General features: G+C 36.5%; 2 protein-coding genes across 13 annotated transcripts in view; one reads left to right on the top strand and one right to left on the bottom strand.

Moving 5' to 3' along the window:
• Positions 1 to 7,372, bottom strand: part of pdzd2 (PDZ domain containing 2) — a 337,302-nt gene extending 329,930 nt beyond the window's left edge. For all 12 annotated transcript variants that reach the window (XR_013283667.1, XR_013283668.1, XM_077522502.1 and 9 more), the window contains exon 1: positions 7,074 to 7,372. The gene's annotated coding sequence lies outside the window, so the exon portion shown is untranslated. The remainder of the gene's footprint in view (positions 1 to 7,073) is intronic.
• A 7,039-nt stretch (positions 7,373 to 14,411) lies between these two features.
• LOC144018918 (Golgi phosphoprotein 3-like) overlaps positions 14,412 to 23,110 on the top strand; it is a 67,923-nt gene continuing 59,224 nt past the window's right edge. The window contains exons 1-2 of the mRNA XM_077521594.1: positions 14,412 to 14,887; positions 17,992 to 18,123. Coding sequence (XP_077377720.1) covers positions 14,651 to 14,887; positions 17,992 to 18,123 — 369 coding nt within the window. The 5' untranslated portion in view covers positions 14,412 to 14,650. The remainder of the gene's footprint in view (positions 14,888 to 17,991; positions 18,124 to 23,110) is intronic.

Raw genomic sequence — 23,110 nt, 5'->3', positions numbered from 1 at the left:
ACAGAAGCCGTTAGCACGCCTGAGGCTGTCTGGTATGGAGAGAAATTTGTGTCTTTATTTTCAATCAAACAAAAAAGGAATTTGCAATCAAAAAAAAAATTCAATCAAACAAAAAGGGGATTTGCAATCAAAAAAAAATTTCAATCAAACAAAAAGGGGATTTGCAACCTCAAATAAATTTTAATCAAACAAAAAAGGGTTTTCATATAAAATAAAAATTTGCAAACAAAAAAAAACATTTCAAACATGGATTTGTATTTTAATAAAATCTTTTGCAAACATTTTTTTCGTTTTGTTTGCGAATCTGTTTTTTGGTTGCGAATCTGTTTTTTGGTTGCGAATCTGTTTTTTGATTGAAACCTGTTTTTTGGTTGCGAATCTTTTTCTGTGTTGTGTGGGCGGGGTCCTCCGTTCAACCGATGATAGAAGCCTTGTCATTGGTCAGCTTGGAAGCCGCTGCGACAACTTTCATTGGTCAGATAGGAATGGGGGTGTGACAATGTTCGTCTGACTATTTCCTGGTTCATTTTGTCCAGTCGCCGCCAGCATCGAGGTAAATATGACCCCCCCACACTTCTAGTTTTCCGTTTTGTTTATCTGACATTTATCTAAAAGCAACCCTTGATCTATCGTTTATCCGGTGATTTGTTCTAACCATTACAATTAACGTAATCACTCACTCAGCATTGCTTAGCCATGTTAGCTAGCTAGGTAACTGATGGTCCGATACATGAGTCAGTCATGAACAGGGCCGGCCCAGGCTACAGGCGAGCAAGGCGGTCGCCTAGGGCGCCATCTTGTGGAGGGGGCGCCAAATTGCAGAAAGGAAAAAAAAGAAAATTAAAAAATTAAAAAAACAAACACAAAAAGAAGCTGTGGTAAACAATCCTTCAGTGTCATCTTCACCAGAGGCTACTGAATGTAAGTGCATGGATGGTGCATTTAATACAAACAGCCATAATTTCTGACATTGTATTCTATCATAATGAAAAAAAGGATTTGTTTTCCCTGCTTTAACACCAAAATAATTTGAAGTGATGTATTTTGTTTAATGTACAGCTGAAGCAACAGCCAGTCAAGCACCAATCAGCAGTACTTTGAGTGACACAAAGCTCGATCTTCTAGATCCAGGTGACTATTTCAGTTATATCAGCTATTGCTGCATCATGTACAGTGCTCAGCATATATGAGTATACCACCTTTGAAAAATGTAAAGATTTTGTTCAATATCTCCCCGCGAGGGCGGCACGGTAGTCGAGTGGTTAGCACGTCCGCTTCCCAGTTCTGAGGTCTCCGGTTCGAGTCCAGGCTCGGACCTTCCTGGGTGGAGTTTGCATGTTCTCCCCGTGCCCGCGTGGGTCTTCTCCGGGTACTCCGGTCTCCTCCCACATTCCAAAGACATGCATGGCAGGTTAATTGGGCGCTCCGAATTGTCCCTAGGTGTGCTTGTGCGTGTGTGTGGATGGTTGTTCGTCTCCGTGTGCCCTGCGATTGGTTGGCAACCAGTCCAGGGTGTCCCCCGCCTACTGCCCAGAGCCAGCTGAGATAGGCGCCAGCAGCCCCCGCGACCCTTGTGAGGAATAAGCGGTCAAGAAAATGGATGGATGGATGGATCTCCCCGCGACCCTTGTGAGGAATAAGCGGTCAAGAAAATGGATGGATGGATGTTCAATATCTCAATAAACAGAAGAACAATTTCCAAAATATTGACAAAATGTTTTCTGTAGAATACGCACTTGACTCACAACATGAAAGTAAGGTTGTAATAGGATGCATAGATTACAAAATCTTCAATTTAATCAAATTAACTAATGCACACACAAAAAAGCAACCCACAACAAAAACGACTACATCTAGTATTTTCTATGAGCCCCATGACTGTTATGGGTCGCAACATGTCTGCTAGGCCTGGAATTAACAAGCCTTTTTCTCGGGGTCGACTTATTTGTGCAATATGTACTCTAATAAATTAAAAAAACAAAAACAAAAAACTCTTAGCAGAGATGCAGTCATTTCTTACCTGGCCAAAATCCAATATGTCAAGCATGGAACTTTTGGTAACACTTTATAATAACTACCCGTTATATCTAGTTAATAGACCATTAGTAAACTGTTAATTAATGAGTTATTAATGACTTATTAAATGTTTGTTAACTGTTTGTTAAGGTTTTAAAATGATGTCTATAAATAGTAAAAAAATTATTTTTAAACTGTTAGTTATTGAGCTCTAAATGACTTGTTAACTGTATAGTAATTATTCATAACTATATTTTATAAATTAGTAATACATCGTTAACAAGCTATTAGAAAATTACTTACTAATGACTTGATAAGTATTACTTCATAGTTTGTATAGGTTATTGGGACGTTATTATAAAGTTGCCACTATTCCTCATTTATTACGTGTTAGTAAATGTGGAGCAGTTGCAACTTTAGAATAACGTCCCAATAACATAAATAGAGTAATAACTAATATTTAAGTTGTAGATTAACTCACTTCTTTACAGCAGTTGTTAATAGTTTGTTAACCATCTACTAATACTATACCAGTGAAACTTTGTAGAGGAGCACATGAGTGGAAAAAGTTCAATGGTACGGAAAATTGATATTTAGGCATGGTAAGGCATAGTAATTTTATATTTTAAATTTCACCTTCAAATTCTGTACTTTCAACTTGTTCCACCTGTTTGTTGTTTGACAAAGTTTCATAGTTATTAGTAGATGGTTAACATCTACTATGTAAAGAATTAGCTAATATATAAGTTAAATATTAGTAAGTAGTAGGGGTGTTTTAAAAAAAAAAAATCGATTCGGCGATATATCGCGATACTACATCGCGCGATTCTCGAATCGATTCAATAATCGGCAGAATCGATAAATAAATAATACATTTTCATATAAATCTTACACTCTACAAGCTTACTGATTAGTATTTTCTAAATTTGAATGAAAAAAAAATCGCAACAATCGACTTATAAATTCGTATCGGGATTAATCGGTATCGAATCGAATCGTGACCTGTGAATCGTGATACGAATCGAATCGTCAGGTACTAGGCAATTCACACCCCTAGTAAGTAGCTAATTTATACTATTGGGATATTATCGTAAAGTTGCAACTGTTCCTCATTTAATAACAGTTAATAAATGAGGAATAGCTACCACTTTAGAATAACGTCCTAATAACAGATATAAACTATTAACTGATACTTAACAAGTCATTATTAAGTAATTTACTAATAGTTTGTTAACTTAGTCTTACTAATTTATAATATATAGTTACAAATGATTAATATACAGTTAACAAGTCATTTATAACTCAATAACTAACAGTTTAATAATGACATATTTAACTTTATAGTATAAGTATAAATCCTTAACAAACAGTTAACAAACATTTAATAAGTCATTAACAACTCATTAATTAACAATCAACTAATGATCTATGAACTACTTATAACGGATAGTTATTATAAAGTGTTACCGAACTTTTAGTTTTTCTAGAGGAGAAAAAACTTCGAGAAATCTATCCCAACATGTGGGTAGCACTCAGAGTGGCCGCTACCATACCAGTGACTGTAGCATCAGCTGAGAGATGCTTTTCCAAGCTTAAACTAATAAAAAACTATTTAAGGTCTACCATGTCACAAGAACGGCTAACTAGAGTGGCACTTATCAGCATCAATCAAGAAGTATCCAGGCAGCTATCCTTTGACGCACCAATTGATGCCTTTGTTGCAAGGAGGTCCCGGCGTGCACTATTTTAAGTATTTGCCGTTATGTTCCTAAGTTATTTAGTGAATTTTTTTTGCACACTATTCACATTATCTGTGAATCACCTTATTGCCAAAGTTTTACGATATATCAAAGTTTGTATATTGATACATTTACTATTTTTTGTATCTTACACAATTATTAATGTACATAGTGAAAACATTTTGAGGTTTTAAATACTGTCATTTTGCAAAAATTGCAATAAAAAGTTGCATTGCATTGTACTTCTGTTATTTTTCTTATTTTTATTTGTTTGTGGAATTTGGTATTTATTGTGTGGTGTGCTATTAAATATAATATATCTATAATTTTTTTGTGTGTGTGTTTTTTTTTTATGGGATTGGGGGGGGCTACCATGTACATTTTCGCCTAGGGTACCAAATCATGTAGGGCCGGCCCTGGTCATGAAGCTATGTTGTTGGCAGTCAAAACACAAATATACGACTCATTGGGATAGCGGTTAGTATGAAGGTTTTTTGTTTGTTTGTTTGTTTGTTTTGGTTTTTTTTAACTCCTAAAGAAACCTTTGCATTCGCTTTACATACAAGCAGGACTGGGAATCGAATTTATTTACACTAGCTGCTTCCCCTTAATTTTGGATGTTTGAAGTAGAGATTAAATTCGTGATAATTCTGTGATTATTATTTATTGGTCCTGGTTGTTTACTGTATGAGTCAGATTGAAACAGAAGGGGAATCTGAGTTGTAGGTGTACTTTTGCAATTACACTGACTAGATTTTTTATTTTAGAGTGCGAGCAGACCAAGGGGTAGAAAATGTAGACATAGCGAGATGCATGTTTACTGTAAGAGGAGCAGGCCAGGGCAGTTTTATTGCTGGTAAAAGCGTACATAACCAGAGGAAAAAACTTTATATGAGTAAAAGTTCTTGGAGTTACTGTAGCTTTCATAAATGTATTTGATATTACAGATCCAGCAAGCTGAAGAGACCATCACGGTGAACACGGGATCGTTATACCTGACATCCACTGTCGTTTACCTGAGGAAAGACTTGTTGCTTTACGGCAAATCAATCCAAACAAGGAGTCCTTGAGTTTTGGTCGCGTCATTTATTTGCAGACTCTCAATGTTGCTTCTAGTGCTAGTGTCTCGCGGCCCAAAGGGTCATTTAAATTTATGTAAAAAATGAAAATAAATTCCTGTGTAAAACAGTTTGACTTTTATTTCATAAAAAAAAGCATGCATATGAACTAACAACCAGTCAATTATTCAGCATTTTATAGATTTTATACAGACATTTTTCTCAAGAAATGATTGGCCTGCCAACAAGAAATCAAGAAAGCTCAGAAAATGAACTGTTAAACTTAAAACAAACATTTTGGTAGGAACAGCCTGTAATTACTCAAAAAAATGAAATGGATGTGATTTTATTTATTTTTTTGCCCTTTCAATTACACTGTGTCAAATCTGGCATCAAAGGTGATAGCAGTCAGTAGATGTGATTTAAAGGAATGGTAATCACTCATATGAGCAGTTGGAAATGTAATGGTGTTTGTGCAGGGGGTAACATAATGTGTGACCTGGCATTTGTACCTCACAATTGTGGTCAAAGTTTATTGATATTTTAAATTGCTCTCTGTCTGACATAAGCAGGTGCTTGTGGCCCTGCTCAGTTATCCACAGCATCACCTCATGAAGAGAGGTGACCAACCACCAACTTCATCTTCTGCATCTAAAAAGTAAAGAAAAGTGTGCTTGAATTAAGTACCAAACATGTAAAAAAAAAAAAATTCTGACAACGTTATGTTTGACACATGTTTTGAACATTATTGAAACAGGAAAACTACAATGAAACAATCACAGGAACTAAATGTATTTATATTACATAATCTGTCACTTCCTCTGTATTTCAAACACCCAAGACATAATAAATGTAGCAGAGGCTACTTATTTCAATGACCAGAACTTCTCATAAGTGATTAATAATTAGCATTTTATTAATGTAATGATGTAATGTAATAAAATAATCAGGAATAAGCATAATAACAGCTATCTCAGCAGGCCGTTTATTTGGGCCGTTTCTCGTACCAACAAAACATCACGATTCATGACTAGACTAACCAAAATCAAACGGTTACGTGGCCTGGATCCTAGTAGTAGCAATGTCACCGCTTTGACGGTGCATGAGTTCCCCCTCTTTTTCAACCTGACTCGTACAGTAAACAACCAGGACCAATAAATAATAATCACAGAATTATCACGAATTTAATCTCTACTTCAAACATCCAAGATTTAGGGGAAGCAGCTAGTGTAAATAAATTCGATTCCCAGCCCTGCCTGTATGTGAAACAAATGCAAAGGTTTCTTTATGAGTATAAAAAAACAAAACAAAACTTCATCCTAACAGCTATCCCAAATTAGCCGTATATTTGTGTTTTGACTGCCAACAACATAGCTTCATGACTGACTCATGTATCGGACCATCAGTTACCTAGCTAGCTAACATGGCTAAGCAATGCTGAGTGAGTGATTACGTTAATTGTAATGGTTAGAACAAATCACCGGATAAACGATAGATCAAGGGTTGCTTTTAGATAAATGTCAGATAAACAAAACGGAAAACTAGAAGTGAGGGGGGGGTTTATATTTACCTCGATGCTGGCGGCGACTGGACAAAATGAACCAGGAAATAGTAAGACGAACATTGTCACACCCCCATTCCTATCTGACCAATGAAAGTTGTCGCAGCGGCTTCCAAGCTGACCAATGACAAGGCTTCTATCATCGGTTGAACGGAGGACCCCGCCCACACAACACAGAAAAAGATTCGCAACCAAAAAACAGGTTTCAATCAAAAAACAGATTCGCAACCAAAAAACAGATTCGCAACCAAAAAACAGATTCGCAAACAAAACGAAAAAAATGTTTGCAAAAGATTTTATTAAAATACAAATCCATGTTTGAAATGTTTTTTTTTGTTTGCAAATTTTTATTTTATATGAAAACCCTTTTTTGTTTGATTAAAATTTATTTGAGGTTGCAAATCCCCTTTTTGTTTGATTGAATTTTTTTTTTGATTGCAAATCCCCTTTTTGTTTGATTGAAAAATTTTTTTGATTGCAAATTCCTTTTTTGTTTGATTGAAAATAAAGACACAAATTTCTCTCCATAGTCTGGCTGTTGGACCTCACATACATTTAAACAGTATTTGGTTGACACAGAAGCAAGAACGAACTGTCACAACTCAATTGCTCTGCTATTGTACGACTGATTTGGGGGGAGAAAGACAAACCGCCTTAGAAGAAAAAAAGGCCAACAAGAAAAAGTTGCTTGCACTATACCTTGGGCTGCATGACGATGAACTTCGAAGCTGAGTGTCCATTCCTGTTGTGGAACGCTCATGTTCGCGTAGAAAACACTTTTCTGTTCAAAACTACCAGTGGACAAATCCCTATTTCACGTGTTGGAAAATGCTCTGGAAGCCAAAATCTTAGTCAAAATAAAACATTCCCGACGTAAATAACTCCTCTCGGAAACAATGATAAACCTGTAAGATTCAGTTGTTGCTTCGCTTCTCGCGTATTGCTGTAACCAAAGGTATCAAAGGTATGATTAAAATACTTTGGGGAATCAAGAGGCATTTGGCAGCCTCTCTGGCCACTGCAGGCGGGGCCAAATCACAGACTGCTACGTTGTTATTACCCTGGACTCCGCCTCCCAGACAGTTTCCTCTCGTGTCACGCTACAAAATGGATTTACATTTAAACAAATGTATGCCGCAGGCAAATGTAGGTGTAGGCAACTGTGCAAAATTATATTTTTATTACAACCCTGTTAATGTAGTGCAACCTCGTCACTCTTATCACAGCAATGGGGTTGCAGTGTTAGAGGTAACGAAGTTGCAAATATGAAAATCTGTTACCTTTCTCTCAGGAGTAAAAGTTTAGCTATCTGTTACTGACCAAGAGGACAAACCTGTGTCAATAAATAAAGAACAAAATTAATAAACAATAATGGTCTTTTTTTTTATCATATGCATAACAGCGTTGCATGAGGTAGAATGAAACATTCAATCATGGCTATGTTATAAAAATAGGAAAAACAGAAGAGAGGACATAACTTTGCTCTTTTGGAAAACTCTTGGATGATGCCAAGTCCCGCGAATGATTTGATTCACAGCTTTATACTTCTTCTACCATGCTAAAAAGGTTATGGTACCGTGGATGCTCATTTTCCTCATTTTAATTATTATGTTTATTAAAACAATGTTCCCACACACAGTTACAAGAGTGAATGAAATGAACAATGAAACAATAAAATGAAATTCAAAATTCATTTTAACTGTTTTTTATTTATTTATTTATTTATTTATTTATTTTTAAAGATTCATTCGATTTGGTCTGTAGGAGGGATCAGACAAGAGAACATTTGCATTTAATATATATATATATATATATATTTTTTTAAATATTTAAAATTTGATGGGTGGGAGGTAGATGTCCTCCAGTTGTGGAATGACCCAAAATATCTTGGCTACAGAAAGTAATAGTATGTTACTTACTGTACGTATACAAGTAGTTATTAAAAACTTATCTAGTCGTACCCCTTATTCTTTGCATCTTTTAATTTATTTGATTAATAATACAATAGGTTACATTTCAATAAAAGAAAATGTGTAATCCTGCTCATATAGCGTATGTACATAAAATTAATAGAAATACACGGTAATAATACATCCACAAATTCACATATACAATTTTCATTACACTCATACTGGTACATCGAAAAAAAGAAATTACATTTCTGCAATTGTACCAGCTCATGTCTGATTTAAATAATGCTCTTGAACTTTGCTTTTAAACATTTTTTTAAATTCAGCGAGTGACTTGCATCTTTTCAGCTCATTACCAAAATTATTCCACAAATTAACACCTCTTACAGAAACACATCTTTGCTTAATATTTGTTCTTTTTGTTGTTGTTGTTGTTTTTTTGTGTGTAGACACTTCTACCCCTTATCTCATAAGGGCTGTGTCTAATTTCAAATAGCTTCTGAGTTCTGTGGAGTAGATTATTGTGTACTTTGTACATTATTTTAAACTCAACCAAGTCATAAAGTTTCATTGTATTTGTTTAATAAATTCTTATATATTTAATAAGTTCTCTATATTTTGATCGATTAATAATTTTTATGGCTCGTTTTTGCAATTTAAAAACAGGATAGGTATTTGTTTTATATGTGTTTCACCAGATTTCCACACATAAGGTTATTATGGTAATAAACAGTATAATGTGTACAATGATTTCATATTCAGAACATCCTTAGTTTTATAGAGTATCCCTATGATTTTTGACATTTTTCTTTTGACATTTTCTATGTGTGGCTTCCAACATAATTTATCATCAATAACTACTCCAAGAAATTTGTTTTCATACACCCTTTCTATTTCAATTGAATTCACTATAATTTTGACTTGATGAGTAATTTGTCTAGTGCCAAAAACTATGAACTTGGTTTTGTTTAAATTTAATGATAATTTGTTTATATCAAACCAATTTTTATTGTATTCAATTCATACACTGTTTGCACTGTTTGTTAAATTTAAATTTGTATGGTTTAATCATCCATGTATTCCTCAAATATGTTGTCTTTGAAACGAGGCTATTTGGTTTTGTATCTAATTGTACAGTTTTTACTGTAATTTTTGTATCGGTACAACACTTTTCCATACGTGTGGTCAAAATATGACCTCAAGTACTTTTCAAATAATTTCAAAGGTTAACTGCTAAGTTTCGGCAGCTTAACGATGCATTCGGATGAATGGGTGACGGAAAGATGAAGCTTCTTTAGCCAAATATGGCGTATTTATTGTGGAGCACAACAAAACACGTCTGCACTCAACAGCCGTCAGACTCAACAGGAAGTAAAAGAAAGATAAAAGAACAAAGTGTTCGAGCGCCTCACAGTGGCACAAGCGCAACATTACATATCAACTGAATACATAAACAACTGAGGACATAATCTCTCAACACCCCCACTTTTACTCACGTTTATTGTAATTAAAAAAAAATAAAAAATACAGAATGAATGTGGAACTCTGACCGACTTTCCCCACCACTGACTAGACTAGACCAATACTATAGCGTTAAGTTAGGCTCAAAAGTTTTGTACATGAAAAAAATAAAAATAAAAATTTAAACTTTAATTTCACAAAATGTATTCACAATAAATGTGTGAAACTTTTTGGGGGGGTCAAATTTAATGTTAATTCACGTTCACTTTAGTTGCATGTTTTATCTTTTCAGATTCGGACCTTGTATTTTTTCCAGTTTCAAATTTATTTATTTATTTATTTTCAGTTTCAAATCTGTTTTTTGAGCTTCATACTTTTGACCCGAATATTACGTGTGAGCGTGGTATCAACTGAGCAGGAATCTAATTTCTTTGAATAGCCGGAGACTCCCGGTTCAAGATGGCGGCTGTGACTGCATGTCGTCAACCAGCTAAGGCGTCCCCTAGTGGTTATTTATCTATATGTGTATGTCCATCTACGGACGACGCTGAAGGTAGCTCCATGCTCCAACATCGCGCTCCCGTCAAATTATCTTTTCATACCGCCTGAAAAGCCCGCAATTGTGGTATCTCACCTGTAGATGGCAGTATTTGCCATTGCAGAGGCACTACTCACTTTGCATGAAAGTTGACTTTGGAGGACTGCCGTTGCCACAAAAATTAAATGATGTTGAATTTCTCATCTGTTTCAAATTCTGCACATCGCCAACTTTCAATTGAGAAATTGAAAAATCCGATTTACAAAAATTAGAATAAATAACATTTGTACTTCCAATTACATAGGCGTTTTGACAGCAAAGGCTGCATTCACTTTGGGTGAAGTTGGTTTATTATCACAAATTTCATTGTCAACCATACTGATGATATGGATGAAAAATCAATGCTTCCTAATATTGCTAAGTCGTCGGGGACTTCCCTAGGGCAAACAGGTCTAGTTGAGACACCAGACAAATTAAAGGATCGAACTCCCAATTGCAATTGCAATATAGGCTATAGACAGTGTTTTCTCTCAGCTGCACACCAAAATCATCAATTTCATCCGAAGCCTATGCAGTCAAAACGCCTATGTTGGCAAGTTTAAACCGATGTATTGCAATTTTTTTCAATCAGATTTTTCAAAATAGGTCTGCTCGAAGCCAGCTGGGATAGGCTCCGGTACCCACGAGACCCTTGTGAGGAGCAAGCGTTAAGAAAATAGATGGATGGAAGGTCTCAAGGACTCCGGTTCGAGTCCAGGCTCCGGTGTTCTGTTGGATCAGCATACCTCGTCGGATCAGCATACCCGTATGTGATTGGACCCAGCAGACGCCAAATGATTGACATATCACGGCACCGGCGCAGTGACGTCCACGCCTGGCCGATGCAGCCTGCCAGCATTTTTTTTCAAGCAGACGCCTACTAATTGTTATGCCCCTCCTGAACAGTAGCTGGTGCTACTTACGACTAGGGGTGGGACAAAAAACCGATTCGTTGGTGTCTTTTTAAAGGTTACATATTTATATTTCAAATTGAATTATCAGCCTTTTGTTTTCCTGATCCTGATTTTGAATTAAAAAACAAAAAACAATTATAACTGTCAATAACAACTAATAAATATTTAAACTGATACATTTTTCAGTCATATCGCCCAGCCCTTTGTTCCGGTCCATTGAAATAATTGATTCAATATATAAAAATATAGTAGACATTGTTGTTGTTCTTTTTTTACACATTTGTAGATACTGTAAAAATTTGTGGTGTTTTAAGATTAATGTTTACAAGCAACAAATGCCACTATAAGTTTTGAATATTGAAATTAATCGTATCGAAAATCGTATCGTTCCCAAACTTAATCGAACCGTATCGAACCGTTCTGTTCTGAAAGATAATCGTTTTTCAATCGAATCGCAACTTGTGTATCGAGGTACATATCGAATCGGCCTCATGTCAGAGATTCCCACCCCTACTTACGACAAAGCATTATAATCCACCTCACTAGGAGTCTGGAGAAGGAGAATCATCTGTTTTAAGGAGCAGTCTCCTGAGTACCGGCACATCAAGAATGCATGTTGGCATTTGGCTATATCATGTTTGTTTGCCTGTGAGACGTGAGTGACTGTTTAAAATAACTTTTATGTTCAGATTACGGGTGTCAAAATTGTCGCGTTATTATCTCGTTAACTTAAAGTGCCTTTAACGGCACTATTTTTTTTAACGCTCGATTAACGACCGCTTATTTGGAAAGCCTCTACTCAGGGAATTCTAGTCACCACGGAGTAGAAACGTCCACGTCAAAAGTACCCAATAGAAATGCACTGGAGCTAAAATATAGTGTTTAACTCATTCACTGCCAGTCATTATAGAAAATTTTTACATTTCCAATACTCACGTGATATTACATTCAATAATTATATATAAACCGAATCTACCAAATAACAGAATAGACTCCCTACTTTTTGTCCCGTCCCGTTCTTTTATAATTGACAGCAGAAAAATGTAGGTTTGCCAAAATACAGCCATTTCTCCCATGGACTCTGAAACTGTGTTTATTTCCTATAAAATGGGGCAATGATGTCATCTACCGGTGGTTGGGCATCAGTAAAGTTGTTTCCAAGTTTGATATTTACAGTGGAGCATGCTCAGATTCGCCCCCATTTAGCACCGCTCTAAAAAATACAATTGACAAGTATACTTGTCAAAGGCAGTGAATGAGTTAAGGGGCAGAATATAGGTGGAGGAGCCATTTGGACTGTGTCTCACCACTACCACCCGTGCCTTGCTTTGAAAGAACGCACTCGGTTAGCTGTTGCGTTCGCACCGAGCACCAAGAGGCGTCCATGGGCACTCTGAAACCCCTGTGAGAGTAAAGAGCCGAATGGACGCCGTCTTGACAGTTGGAGTGAGCCCAATCCTATTTATCTTTAAATGTGAGGCGTATTTTATTCAGCATCTCCACAAAATATCTCATCAAGGTGAAAGTGAAACTACCGATGTGTTCGCTGTAACAGTAGAGCGGCCTCAGCTGCGTCTCGCATCCGAGAACTTAACAAAATAAAAACGTCCGACGTCATAAAAAGGAGTCACTATAACACAATTTAGCAGTAATAAATTAAATGATACTGCCTAATGTGTGGGGATTGGTGTCAAGTTGTATTTTACAATTTTAAAATGTGCAGAAACTCTCAAGTTACATATTGTTTAAAATTACAGAGCTATTAATATGAAAAGAACACATCGGTCGTTTCTGGTTTCTATGCAGTAAAAATTCGTCATTTTACAATGCACATCTTATTTCACTTAACAAAATAAAAGCCTAGCGTGAATGCATATATTTGTGGGGACTGTGTTGTATTTTACAGTTTTAAAAATTAAAATTAAAAGTTACTTCATGTTAAAAATTAGGCAGCTCCTAATATGAAAAGAGAAATGCATTGAGCTTTCACTATTGTCTTACAAATGCAATTATACCATGTTGTAGTGATAGAAAAATGACCAAAACGCTTTGGTTTGGTTTTACAGTACAGCACATATTTTATTTTTATTTTTTTTAACTTTTTTTCTTGAATTGTTATGAAATTACTCTATCAATGAATTTTTAATTTTTTTAAATTGAATTGTTATGAAATTACTCTATCAATGACTAAAAAAAAATAAAACCATATTGAAATTGGGGGGGGGGGGTACATTTTATTGTAAATGTAGGTATAAATTGAGATATAAAATGTGCAATTAATGTGTGATTAATAGTCAGTTAATTATTGAAGTAATGCGATTAATTATGATTACAAATTTTAATCCACTGACACCTCTAGTTCAGATAGATTGTTTTGGACGGACATCAATAAGCAACGTAGTTTTATGCAAGCTAAAAATAAGTATGTTGTTGTTGTTATGCAATACAATAGCACCCTCCAATGGTTGAAAGTTCAAACAGACACTAACTGACGTTTGCATTTACAGGTAGAAGTGGAGGATTTATTAACATAATTATTAATTAATCACATTAATAAATTATGTGGTTGTAAATGAAGTAGTAGTTGGAGTAATAAATTTATTTTTCATAGGGTGTGTGGAAAATGAAGTTTGGCACTTAGACAGGATCTTTAGTCATACTGTAATACAAATTTGCATTATGTTCATATTATAATGTTATGTTGATAAAAGTACTGTAATTGCATGAATACAGTATCTGCATGTGTGTGCAAGTTCATTTAAGTTAAACAGTGCTGAATTATTTTTTTTTATTCTTAATAAACGGCACATTATGTGCAAAAATCTCCCCTGTGCTTAATATGTACATAAATATATTTGAACATCGATAGAGACTCCGATTGAAATTAATTTTCATGAAAACAAATTTGGCATCATCTTTGGATGAAGTATTGGATGATATTGGTCACACATTGCTCGAAAGACAATAAAAGCACTGCAGACGAAACGTAACTTATAACAATGAAGACGAGGAATGTAATTTGGTAGGTTTTAGTCTTTAAAACCTGTAGAATTAAAATAGTTTCTTTATAATGCGTCAAGAATCTAAATTTTTTTCCAATGTTGTATCGCGCCTTATCGCGCAGGCATATGAAGGTATTTTGTTCCAGTGATGTTGCCGTAGATGGCGATCCAATATGTCGGGATCTTCTGCGCATGCGCGTTACCGATCGTGCCGGGTCACCGATAGCGTCTCGACACAGCCAAATTCAACGTCGAATGTTAACTGCTGGAAATAGGAAAGACGAATAAAGAGGCCAGGTTTCTTACAACAGAGGCGCAAAGACTACAGCAGAAATGACATTATATGTTGACGATATGGTTCACTTTAATTAAGTGAGTCATATGACATCGTAGAAGGGAGTCCGAGGCGTGCATGCTGTTCTTGAATCGCTGGGCTGACATGACTTCGTTGACTCAGCGGAGTTCGGGCCTTGTGCAAAGGCGAGCCGAAGCCTCTCTGAATGTCGCCGACAAAGATAGTCCAGCCGGCAAAGAGTACCGAGAGCCTAGACCGGGAGAAGAGCAAGGCGTAGACGATCCCGGGGACTCAAAAGAAACACGTCTGACTTTGATGGAAGAGGTGCTGTTATTGGGACTAAAAGACAGAGAGGTAAAATATACACAAACGTATGGAGTAACAACAACAACAAAGAACTTGCATGGCAAAGATACAAGGATAGCCGACAAGTTATCTATGTTTTGCTAACCAGCGGATCATTTATGAAAAGGCACCATTGTCATTTGCTATGCTCCAATTTTACATTCGAACATAATAGACCACCTGTGTCCAAACTACGGCTCGGGGGCCATTTGCAGCCCGCCGTCCATTTTTTAGTGGCCCGCGACATATGCTAAAAATGGCATTTGACTGACAAAAATGTTTGGAGATGGTCAAAGTAAGAAGGGAGTATCGAAAAACACAGGTGCTAGTAAATGTTATTTTAATTAACTGTAACTAAAACTAAAATTCAAAAAACAATTTCGTTAACGAAATAAAAGAAAATGCATTTTAAAAAATGAAAGCTAATTGAAATTACATTTTATGTTTACAGAACTAAAACTATAATTATAGCAAATATGTCCTTCGTTTTAGTCTTTGGTGTGATTTTTAGTATATTTATTTTGGTATAAACTGGAATAATGACGTTTGAAAGTATGTCACACAGAAGTGACGTCATCTAGGAGCAGAATAGAAAAGCACCTTCAGATGACGTCACTCCCATGGTGTTTTTTTTGTTTTTTTTTTATAAAAATTGCGCACAAGTAATACACATTTTAAAAAATAATAATAATACAGAAACTAGCTAAAACTAAACTAAAACTAAGCATTTATTAAAGAGCTAAAACTAACAAAAACAGAACCACCCTGAAAATTAATAAAAACGAACTAAAATGAAAAATTCCCAAACTATAATAACCCTCCTGCCATATTACAAATAAATTGGCTTATATACTGTGCATTTTTCTAAATATGCAAAAGCACAAATAAATTATTTGTACAATTTTTAGGACTAAACACAATTTCTCTTCATAACATTATGTGGCCCTTGCGTCCTTCTGATTTCCTGTATGTGGCCCTCAAATCAAAAAGTTTGGACACCCCTGCAATAGACCCTTCCAGTGTGACGTCACGTTTACGTGCGCCCCTAGCGGTGATGGTCAGGGCGTCAATGCGAGTGAATTGGAAAACAATCAGCGTGAGCTAAAAAATAGGTCAAACAGTTGATAAATCAGCTACCAATGCTATGGTGAACTTGTCCAATGGATGCTCTAATGGCTCAAACAGAGATGAGATCATTCTTTCGGCTGCTGGCAGCTAAACCAGACGGAAGACAGTGAGGAGTGAAAGACGAGCACGATAGCTATAATGGCTAAAATTTCAGGTTCATATCTTTTTTCCTAAGGTACTGTTGCTATGGGCATTTGAAAGACGCAAGGACCAAAACTTTAAACCCCTTTTTCTCAAAACTAGGGATTTCCCCCTCCTATATTAGTGTTGCACGAGGTACCAGTACCGTACCTTCGTCTTTTGGCAGCAAAAACGACTCGGTATCATTTATTTTTTCAAGTACAGTGGAACCTCTACTTACGAACGTCTCTTCATACGAAATTTTCGAGTTACGAAACGCCTCAACGGGAAAATATTGCCTCTTGTTACGAACGAAATTTCTAGATACGAAAGGTAAAAATACATTACCGAACGCAACATACTTTCGGCGATGGCTATTTCCTACCATAGGTACCTATGAGCGTAAATACTAGATCGGTGTTTGTGCATCGTTCTGGCATCCCATTGGCTAAGAGGAACCTCTACCATAGGTATGAGCGTATACTAGATCGGTGTCTATACAGCGTCCTCATCATTCATCTCGCGGCCCATGAGGTGTTCCGATAGTTTTTCGTAAATGTATGAACTAACGGCCAACGAATTTGTGCAAAAATTCAAACAATTGGTGATTGATGAAGGCACAGTACGTTTTTAATTGCGACGAGACGGGCCTTTTTTTTTTTTTTTTTTTTAAAGATGCCTCGCCATACCAGAAGTTTCCATGAAGTTTCAGAATTTGTTTAAAAGAATCGCCCAGAAAAAGTGTTCACCAGTCGGGCGTTTGCTCACTAAGATGATGTTTGCCTTGGACATTTCCGAAGGGTTTAAAAAAATAAAAAAATAAAATAAACACTTCTGAGAGAGGAGAACGTGAAACAAAGAGGGCAAAAAACGATGAGGACAGCAGTTAAAAAGGTAAATGACCATCATTTTTATTCTTTACTTTATTCTTTGTTTTTTTACATTATGCACAACTCTCATTTATTGTGCAATAATCTAATTGTAACATGTATTTGTTACATGTTTTGATGCATTTTTATGCTTTATAAAACATTTATGTCTGAATTTTGGGAGCCTTGGAACGGATTAGGGCATTTACATGGAAAATGCGTCTCTACTTACAAATTTTTCTACTTAAGAACTTTCTTCCAGAACCAATTAATTTCGTAAGTAGAGGTACCACTGTACCGGTACTTAACAAAATAAATACGAGACAGCCCGACAACTCTGTTTTAAAGGCAAGTACACATACACACATGGCTGCCTGTCTGACTACCGATATGTGGAAAACGCCTGCAGCACGCCTCTTTCAACGTGTTTTACGAGAGGGCACAGGAAGATGGCTTCACGCACTGAACACTGAAACGCATGCTGGCCGCGCACTTCTCGTTGAGAAGCATGGCGCACTAATTAAGTGTCATATGGAACTTTTTCTCCTTACACCTCGCTAACAGGTATTCTGCCAAAGTACTTACCCCCGCAAAAAAATTCTATCCCCCCCCTATGCCTTGGGAGCGCGTGCGCAGTGTAGTCACGCGACACCACTGCCTACGCAGGTTTTCAATAAACATATGAAGAACACGTGTGGTTTTCGGTTTTCAGTTTTAGAAACGTTTTGTAACGAGCAAATGTTTTTTCGCAGAGAAGCAGAAGAAAACGCAACAGTCACTCCTCCCGTGGAAGGTGCATTCAGGCACAGTGGGAAATCCCATTTATCCACAGATAAAGCTCAAACGACTGACAGCGATATGTGCTGCATTGTTGACACTAACCTTAAAAAATAGGTCGAGTTCCCAGTTTGTCGTATTTGATGACGTCGAGTAATACTTCTTTTCCCCCCCAATGTTTTCCATTTTATAGCGTATGGATGTGTTTGTATTTTGTAGGGATATACATCATTCTGGAATGACTGCATTTCATCAGGCTTACGAGGGTGCATGCTGATCGAGCTGGCGCTGCGCGGTCGTCTTCAGTTGGAACCCTGTGGCATACGGAGGAAAGGTCTTCTTGCCAGAAAGGTGGGCAATTGTTCTTTCCTATATATATATATTAGGGGTGTGAATTGCCTCGTACCTGACGATTCGATTCGTATCACGATTCACAGGTCACGATTCGATTCGATACCGATTAATCCCGATACGAATTTATAAGTCGATTGTTGCGATTTTTTTTCATTCAAATTTAGAAAATACTAATCAGTAAGCTTGTAGAGTGTAAGATTTATATGAAAATGTATTATTTATTTATCTGAAATTTCAGTCTTATAGAGGTTGTAATCTGTTTCATGTTTAAACAGCATTACAATAAAATATTAAGGCTTAATGTTCCGTTCATATAACATTCTTCCATGCTTAAGGTGTGAATCCTAAAAAAAATAAAAATAAAAAAATAAATAAATAAATAAATAAAAAAAAAAAAATCGATTTTGCCTATTATTGAATCGATTCGAGAATCGCGCGATGTAGTATCGCGATATATCGCCGAATCGATTTTTTTAACACCCCTAATATATATATATATATATATATATATATATATATATATATATAAACTTAGACTACATTCTTTGTCAGAGTAAGAACTACATTTTTACCCTTTGAAACCTCTCTGGTAATTTTACTAGTATTTTGAGCTAAGTATAATTACTTTCAAGTAGGGATGGAGGATAATGCTATTTTCAACCGATACCGATAAACCAATAATTTTGAAGTGCCGATGTCAATAACCGATAAGTAAGCCGATAATTGTTTGCAAAATTAACTTGAATGCAAATATACTTTCGAGTCCTACTATAAGTCTAACAAATACATTGAAACATTGTATAAACTTGTATAAACAATGTTTCAATGTACGTAAAGCACCATGAAGCTAAATTTTATTGATATGGACCAACGTGGCATATCTATAATTATTGCTGGATTTTTTTATTATCTGGTTTATTCTGTATGAAATCAAATTGCTGATAATTATCGGCAGATTTCTCTATTATCTGGTTTATCTGTTTGACGTCAAATTGGTCGATAATTGCCGACAATTAACGGCCACCAATATTATCGTGCATCCACCAGCATCCAAAGAATCAGTGGATGCTGGTGTCTGTGGAGCTCACTCTGCTTCATCTATCCTTCCCTCCTTCCTCTCTCTAGTTTTTCCTTTGGTTTCTTGAGATCTCCTTAATCTATTGGAATTTAGAGGTTTCTTTGATTCATCTTTCTTTCCTTTGACCTTTCCTCTGGTCTCCTGACCTTCTGAACTTCACGACTATGGCGAGACTCTGAAGTATCCGGTTAAGGTGAAGGGTAATGGGATTTTTATTAGGTTTTAGGTGAATTAATGAGTAGAAATTTACACAAATTCACTCACACATAAACACACATGCGCACATACGCATATTTTGTAAAAAAAGAAAAAAAAGAAAAAAAGAGAGAGAGCAATGATGATATGTTGAATTGCTAAGATTGCTGAATGAACAATTCTGCGCTCTCTCTTAAAATAAATAAATAAGTAAATATATAAAATAACATCGCTAACCCTAACTTTCATATTTAAAAAAAAATTGTATACTATTAGTCAGTCTACACTAGGGATGTCACAATATTGGCGATATCGCGATATTAAAAAGGACACGATATCGTTGTCGCCATGTTTGCGATATGAAAAGCAGCTCATCTGCCTTCAAAAACATTATTTTCTGCCTGCGTCTGCCGAATACAGCATTATGAACGACATAGACCATGATGCTTTGTGCCGCCGCTGAGCCAGTAGGAACACACGGCGCGCGCTGTTTGAGAGAATTCGAGATGGTGGAGAGTGGCGAACCTTCTGAGATGGCTTTAGAAGAAAACACGGCAATTGAGATTAAAAATGCTCCGCAAACTTTTCAACCAGATGTGTGGAAGCACTTTGGTTTCTCCGTTGCTACAAACGACAAAGGGGGAAAAGTCACGGACCGACGGCTCGCAGTATGCAAGTACTGCCACGTTCAAATCCGGAACACATCGGGTAATACAAGCAACATGCGAAGTCATTTAGCAGTTCATCACACAGAAAAGTATCAAGAACCCAGTAAGGAAGTCCCGTCTGGACAAAAAAACTCTACATGAGTCATTTTTGACAGCGATGCCTCATAACAGCGCAAGGGCTCAAGAAATAACAAGGTACATCGCCGAATACATAGCGACTGATTTGTGGCCGTTTTCTGCAGTGGAAGGCACGGGATTTAAGAGGTTAGTAGCTAAACTGGAGCCAAGATATAAAATCCCACCACGAGCACATTTTTGTTTTTCCTGCTCTCTACAACGAAACAAAGAATAACGTTAGAACCCATGGTTTCTTTGTCATCATGTCCTCTGACACTGCGGTCAGGCCAGCCGCCACTCGAAAAGACGAAGTCAAGCCAGCCGCCCCAACGATTGTTAATACTGTGCATTACGGTAACATGCGTGCCCCTGCGTTGGCCACCTTCAAAATAAAAGCTGCTCAACACCTGGTTTAGGGTTTAAAATAAAGAATCATAAAAAAATAACGGTTTGTTATTCCAGAACCAGACCAGTCTAAGGGACACTACACCACCCCAGGTATCCAACCAAAGGACTTTAAACAAAATCTGATGTTGCATTTCAAAATGAAACTCTTTTGAAAAATTGATTTTCCGACATTAATCTCTGATTAGGGATTAATGTCGATTTACATCTCTAATTAGGACCCGAGCAGCGACCGCTGCGAGGTCCCTATTGTTTTTGTAAAAATTCTTCTTCTTCTTCTTCTTCTTCTTCTTCTTCTTCTTTATTCTCCGCAAACGATCACGATTTTGGGTACCTAAACATTCACGAAAACTCACCAAACTTTGCACACTCCTCAGGCCCGGCGAAAAATTTGATATTATGAAGTCGTCATAACAACGCGACTCTATAGCGCCCCCTAGCATAGAAAAATAAAAACCAAGCCCGGCACGTTTGAGCTAGAGCAACAAAAATTGGCAGGCACGTGTAGCACCCTGAGACGCACAAAAAAGTAAATGGAAGCCATTTCCTAAAATGTACAGGAAGTGAGCTATGAATTTTTGACATGTATGTTTATCGTCAAGGCCTGAAGGTATCTCTATGACAACATTCAGTTATATATGCAGCGCCACCTAGCCCTTGAGGCATGAAAAAAAAATACCCCACTTACGGTATTTTGTACAAAAAATGTAAACTCATTCTCAGTGTGATAACTAAGTCATTTAGGAATATTCTTTTACTTTCCACCACTCAAAATATTCACTGGCATCAGACCTAACCAAACATACATATTTTTGTTATTTAGTTTTATGTATTTTTGATAGCCTCTCTGGACATTAAAAGCAATATCGTGAATGAAGGCTATGCTTAATAACTCCCAGGTACATGCTCCAAAAAATCCCATACTTGAAATGTATATTTATAGTCAAGGCCTGAAGGTATCTCTATGACAAAATTCAGTTATAAATACAGCGCCACCTAGTCCTTGAGGCATAAAAAAAAAATGGCTCACTTACGGTATTTTTGCAAAAATTGTAAACTCATTGTAAGTGTGATAACTAAGTCATTTATGAATATTCTTTTACTTTCCACCACTCAATATGTTCACTGGCATCAGACCGATCCAAACATACGTATTTTTTATTTAGTTTTATTTTTTTTTTGATCGCCTCTATGGACAATAAAAGCAATATCGTGAATGAAGGATATGCTTAATGTGTGTATTTCTACTTTTACGAAAAATACCAATCAGGGCAACTCATTGCCTAAAAATTAAAAAAAGACGCTGATTTTTGCAGATCTTAAAGCCCCAGTGTGTAGCTCACGACCGCCATCTATCGGTCAAACAAGATAATGCAATGATTTTAAGCACACGAACTACGGCGTCCCAGAGAGACCCTACTTCAACAGCCTACCACCAATTTCACCGGAACAGAACGCAAACAACTTCTGGTATTCCCTCGAGTGATGACGTAAGTGAATTGCATTTGTTAGACATACTGTACAGATCCCTAATAATTGTGATTTAGTCATTTAATTTCAGAATTAATATTTTTGTCGGCATTGTTTGGAAATACTGTACGTCAGCTAATGATAATGGCTATCTATGTTCATATTTGTTAGTGCAACTAAACCATGCAACAGAGAACACACAGTTATGTTATGTTTTATAGACATGTGGACCATCTCAAAGGGGGCGACGAGGAAGAGAACGCGGAAGAGAACGCGGTGTCTCGTAACGTACAATTATGTCATCATGGAAAAATAATTCCATTCGAGCATGCATGTAAATGGCTCAAAACATACCTTTGCTTGGAATATGTGGTATTTAGATTACATCGTTTGCTGATTTGTTTAGTATATCGTGCAAAAATAATGGTGTTAACTGAACTACACATCTGCAACTCAGACTCGTAATTCCCCCCCGTGTCTTGTTGCTACTAACCACTCAGAAAAGTGCTGCTTACAAAAACATTTGAAACCCTTTACTCAGATATCGATTTGTCACCATGTTGAACAATTTTACCTAATAAATATCACTAAGCAACTTAATTAGTTTTGATTGAAGATACAACAGCTTCCTTGTACTTCGATGTGCAGGAATTTACATGGCTTTCACAAATAGTCTTGCTCATGTAATAATGTACTTCATTGGCTCAGTGACTTTCAGTTCATTGTTTGGTACCTCATCTGACATACAATTGTTACCTTCTTGCAGAGACTCGTACAGGAAATGACCATGGAGGAACATGAAGATATCCAAGTCCAGCTGATAGACTGACACCAAGAAATACTTTTTGACACATTGCTGACACATCAGCACCACCATGATTTCCTGTACCTGGATCCCACATCAGCACCACCATGATTTCCTGTACCTGGATCCCAGACTGCAGCACCTTGGTGGACTTGTAGCAAATAAGTGACACTTTCCCAGATCCTTGAGGACAATGAAAAGTTTTTTTACCTGGCATATAATTAGTACATGTCTGACACTTGTTGT

The sequence above is a fragment of the Festucalex cinctus genome, chromosome 5 (assembly GCF_051991245.1).
Source record: "Festucalex cinctus isolate MCC-2025b chromosome 5, RoL_Fcin_1.0, whole genome shotgun sequence".
In the NCBI taxonomy this organism is placed as follows: Eukaryota; Metazoa; Chordata; class Actinopteri; order Syngnathiformes; family Syngnathidae; genus Festucalex; species Festucalex cinctus.
This window is presented reverse-complemented; position numbering and strand designations above follow the sequence as displayed.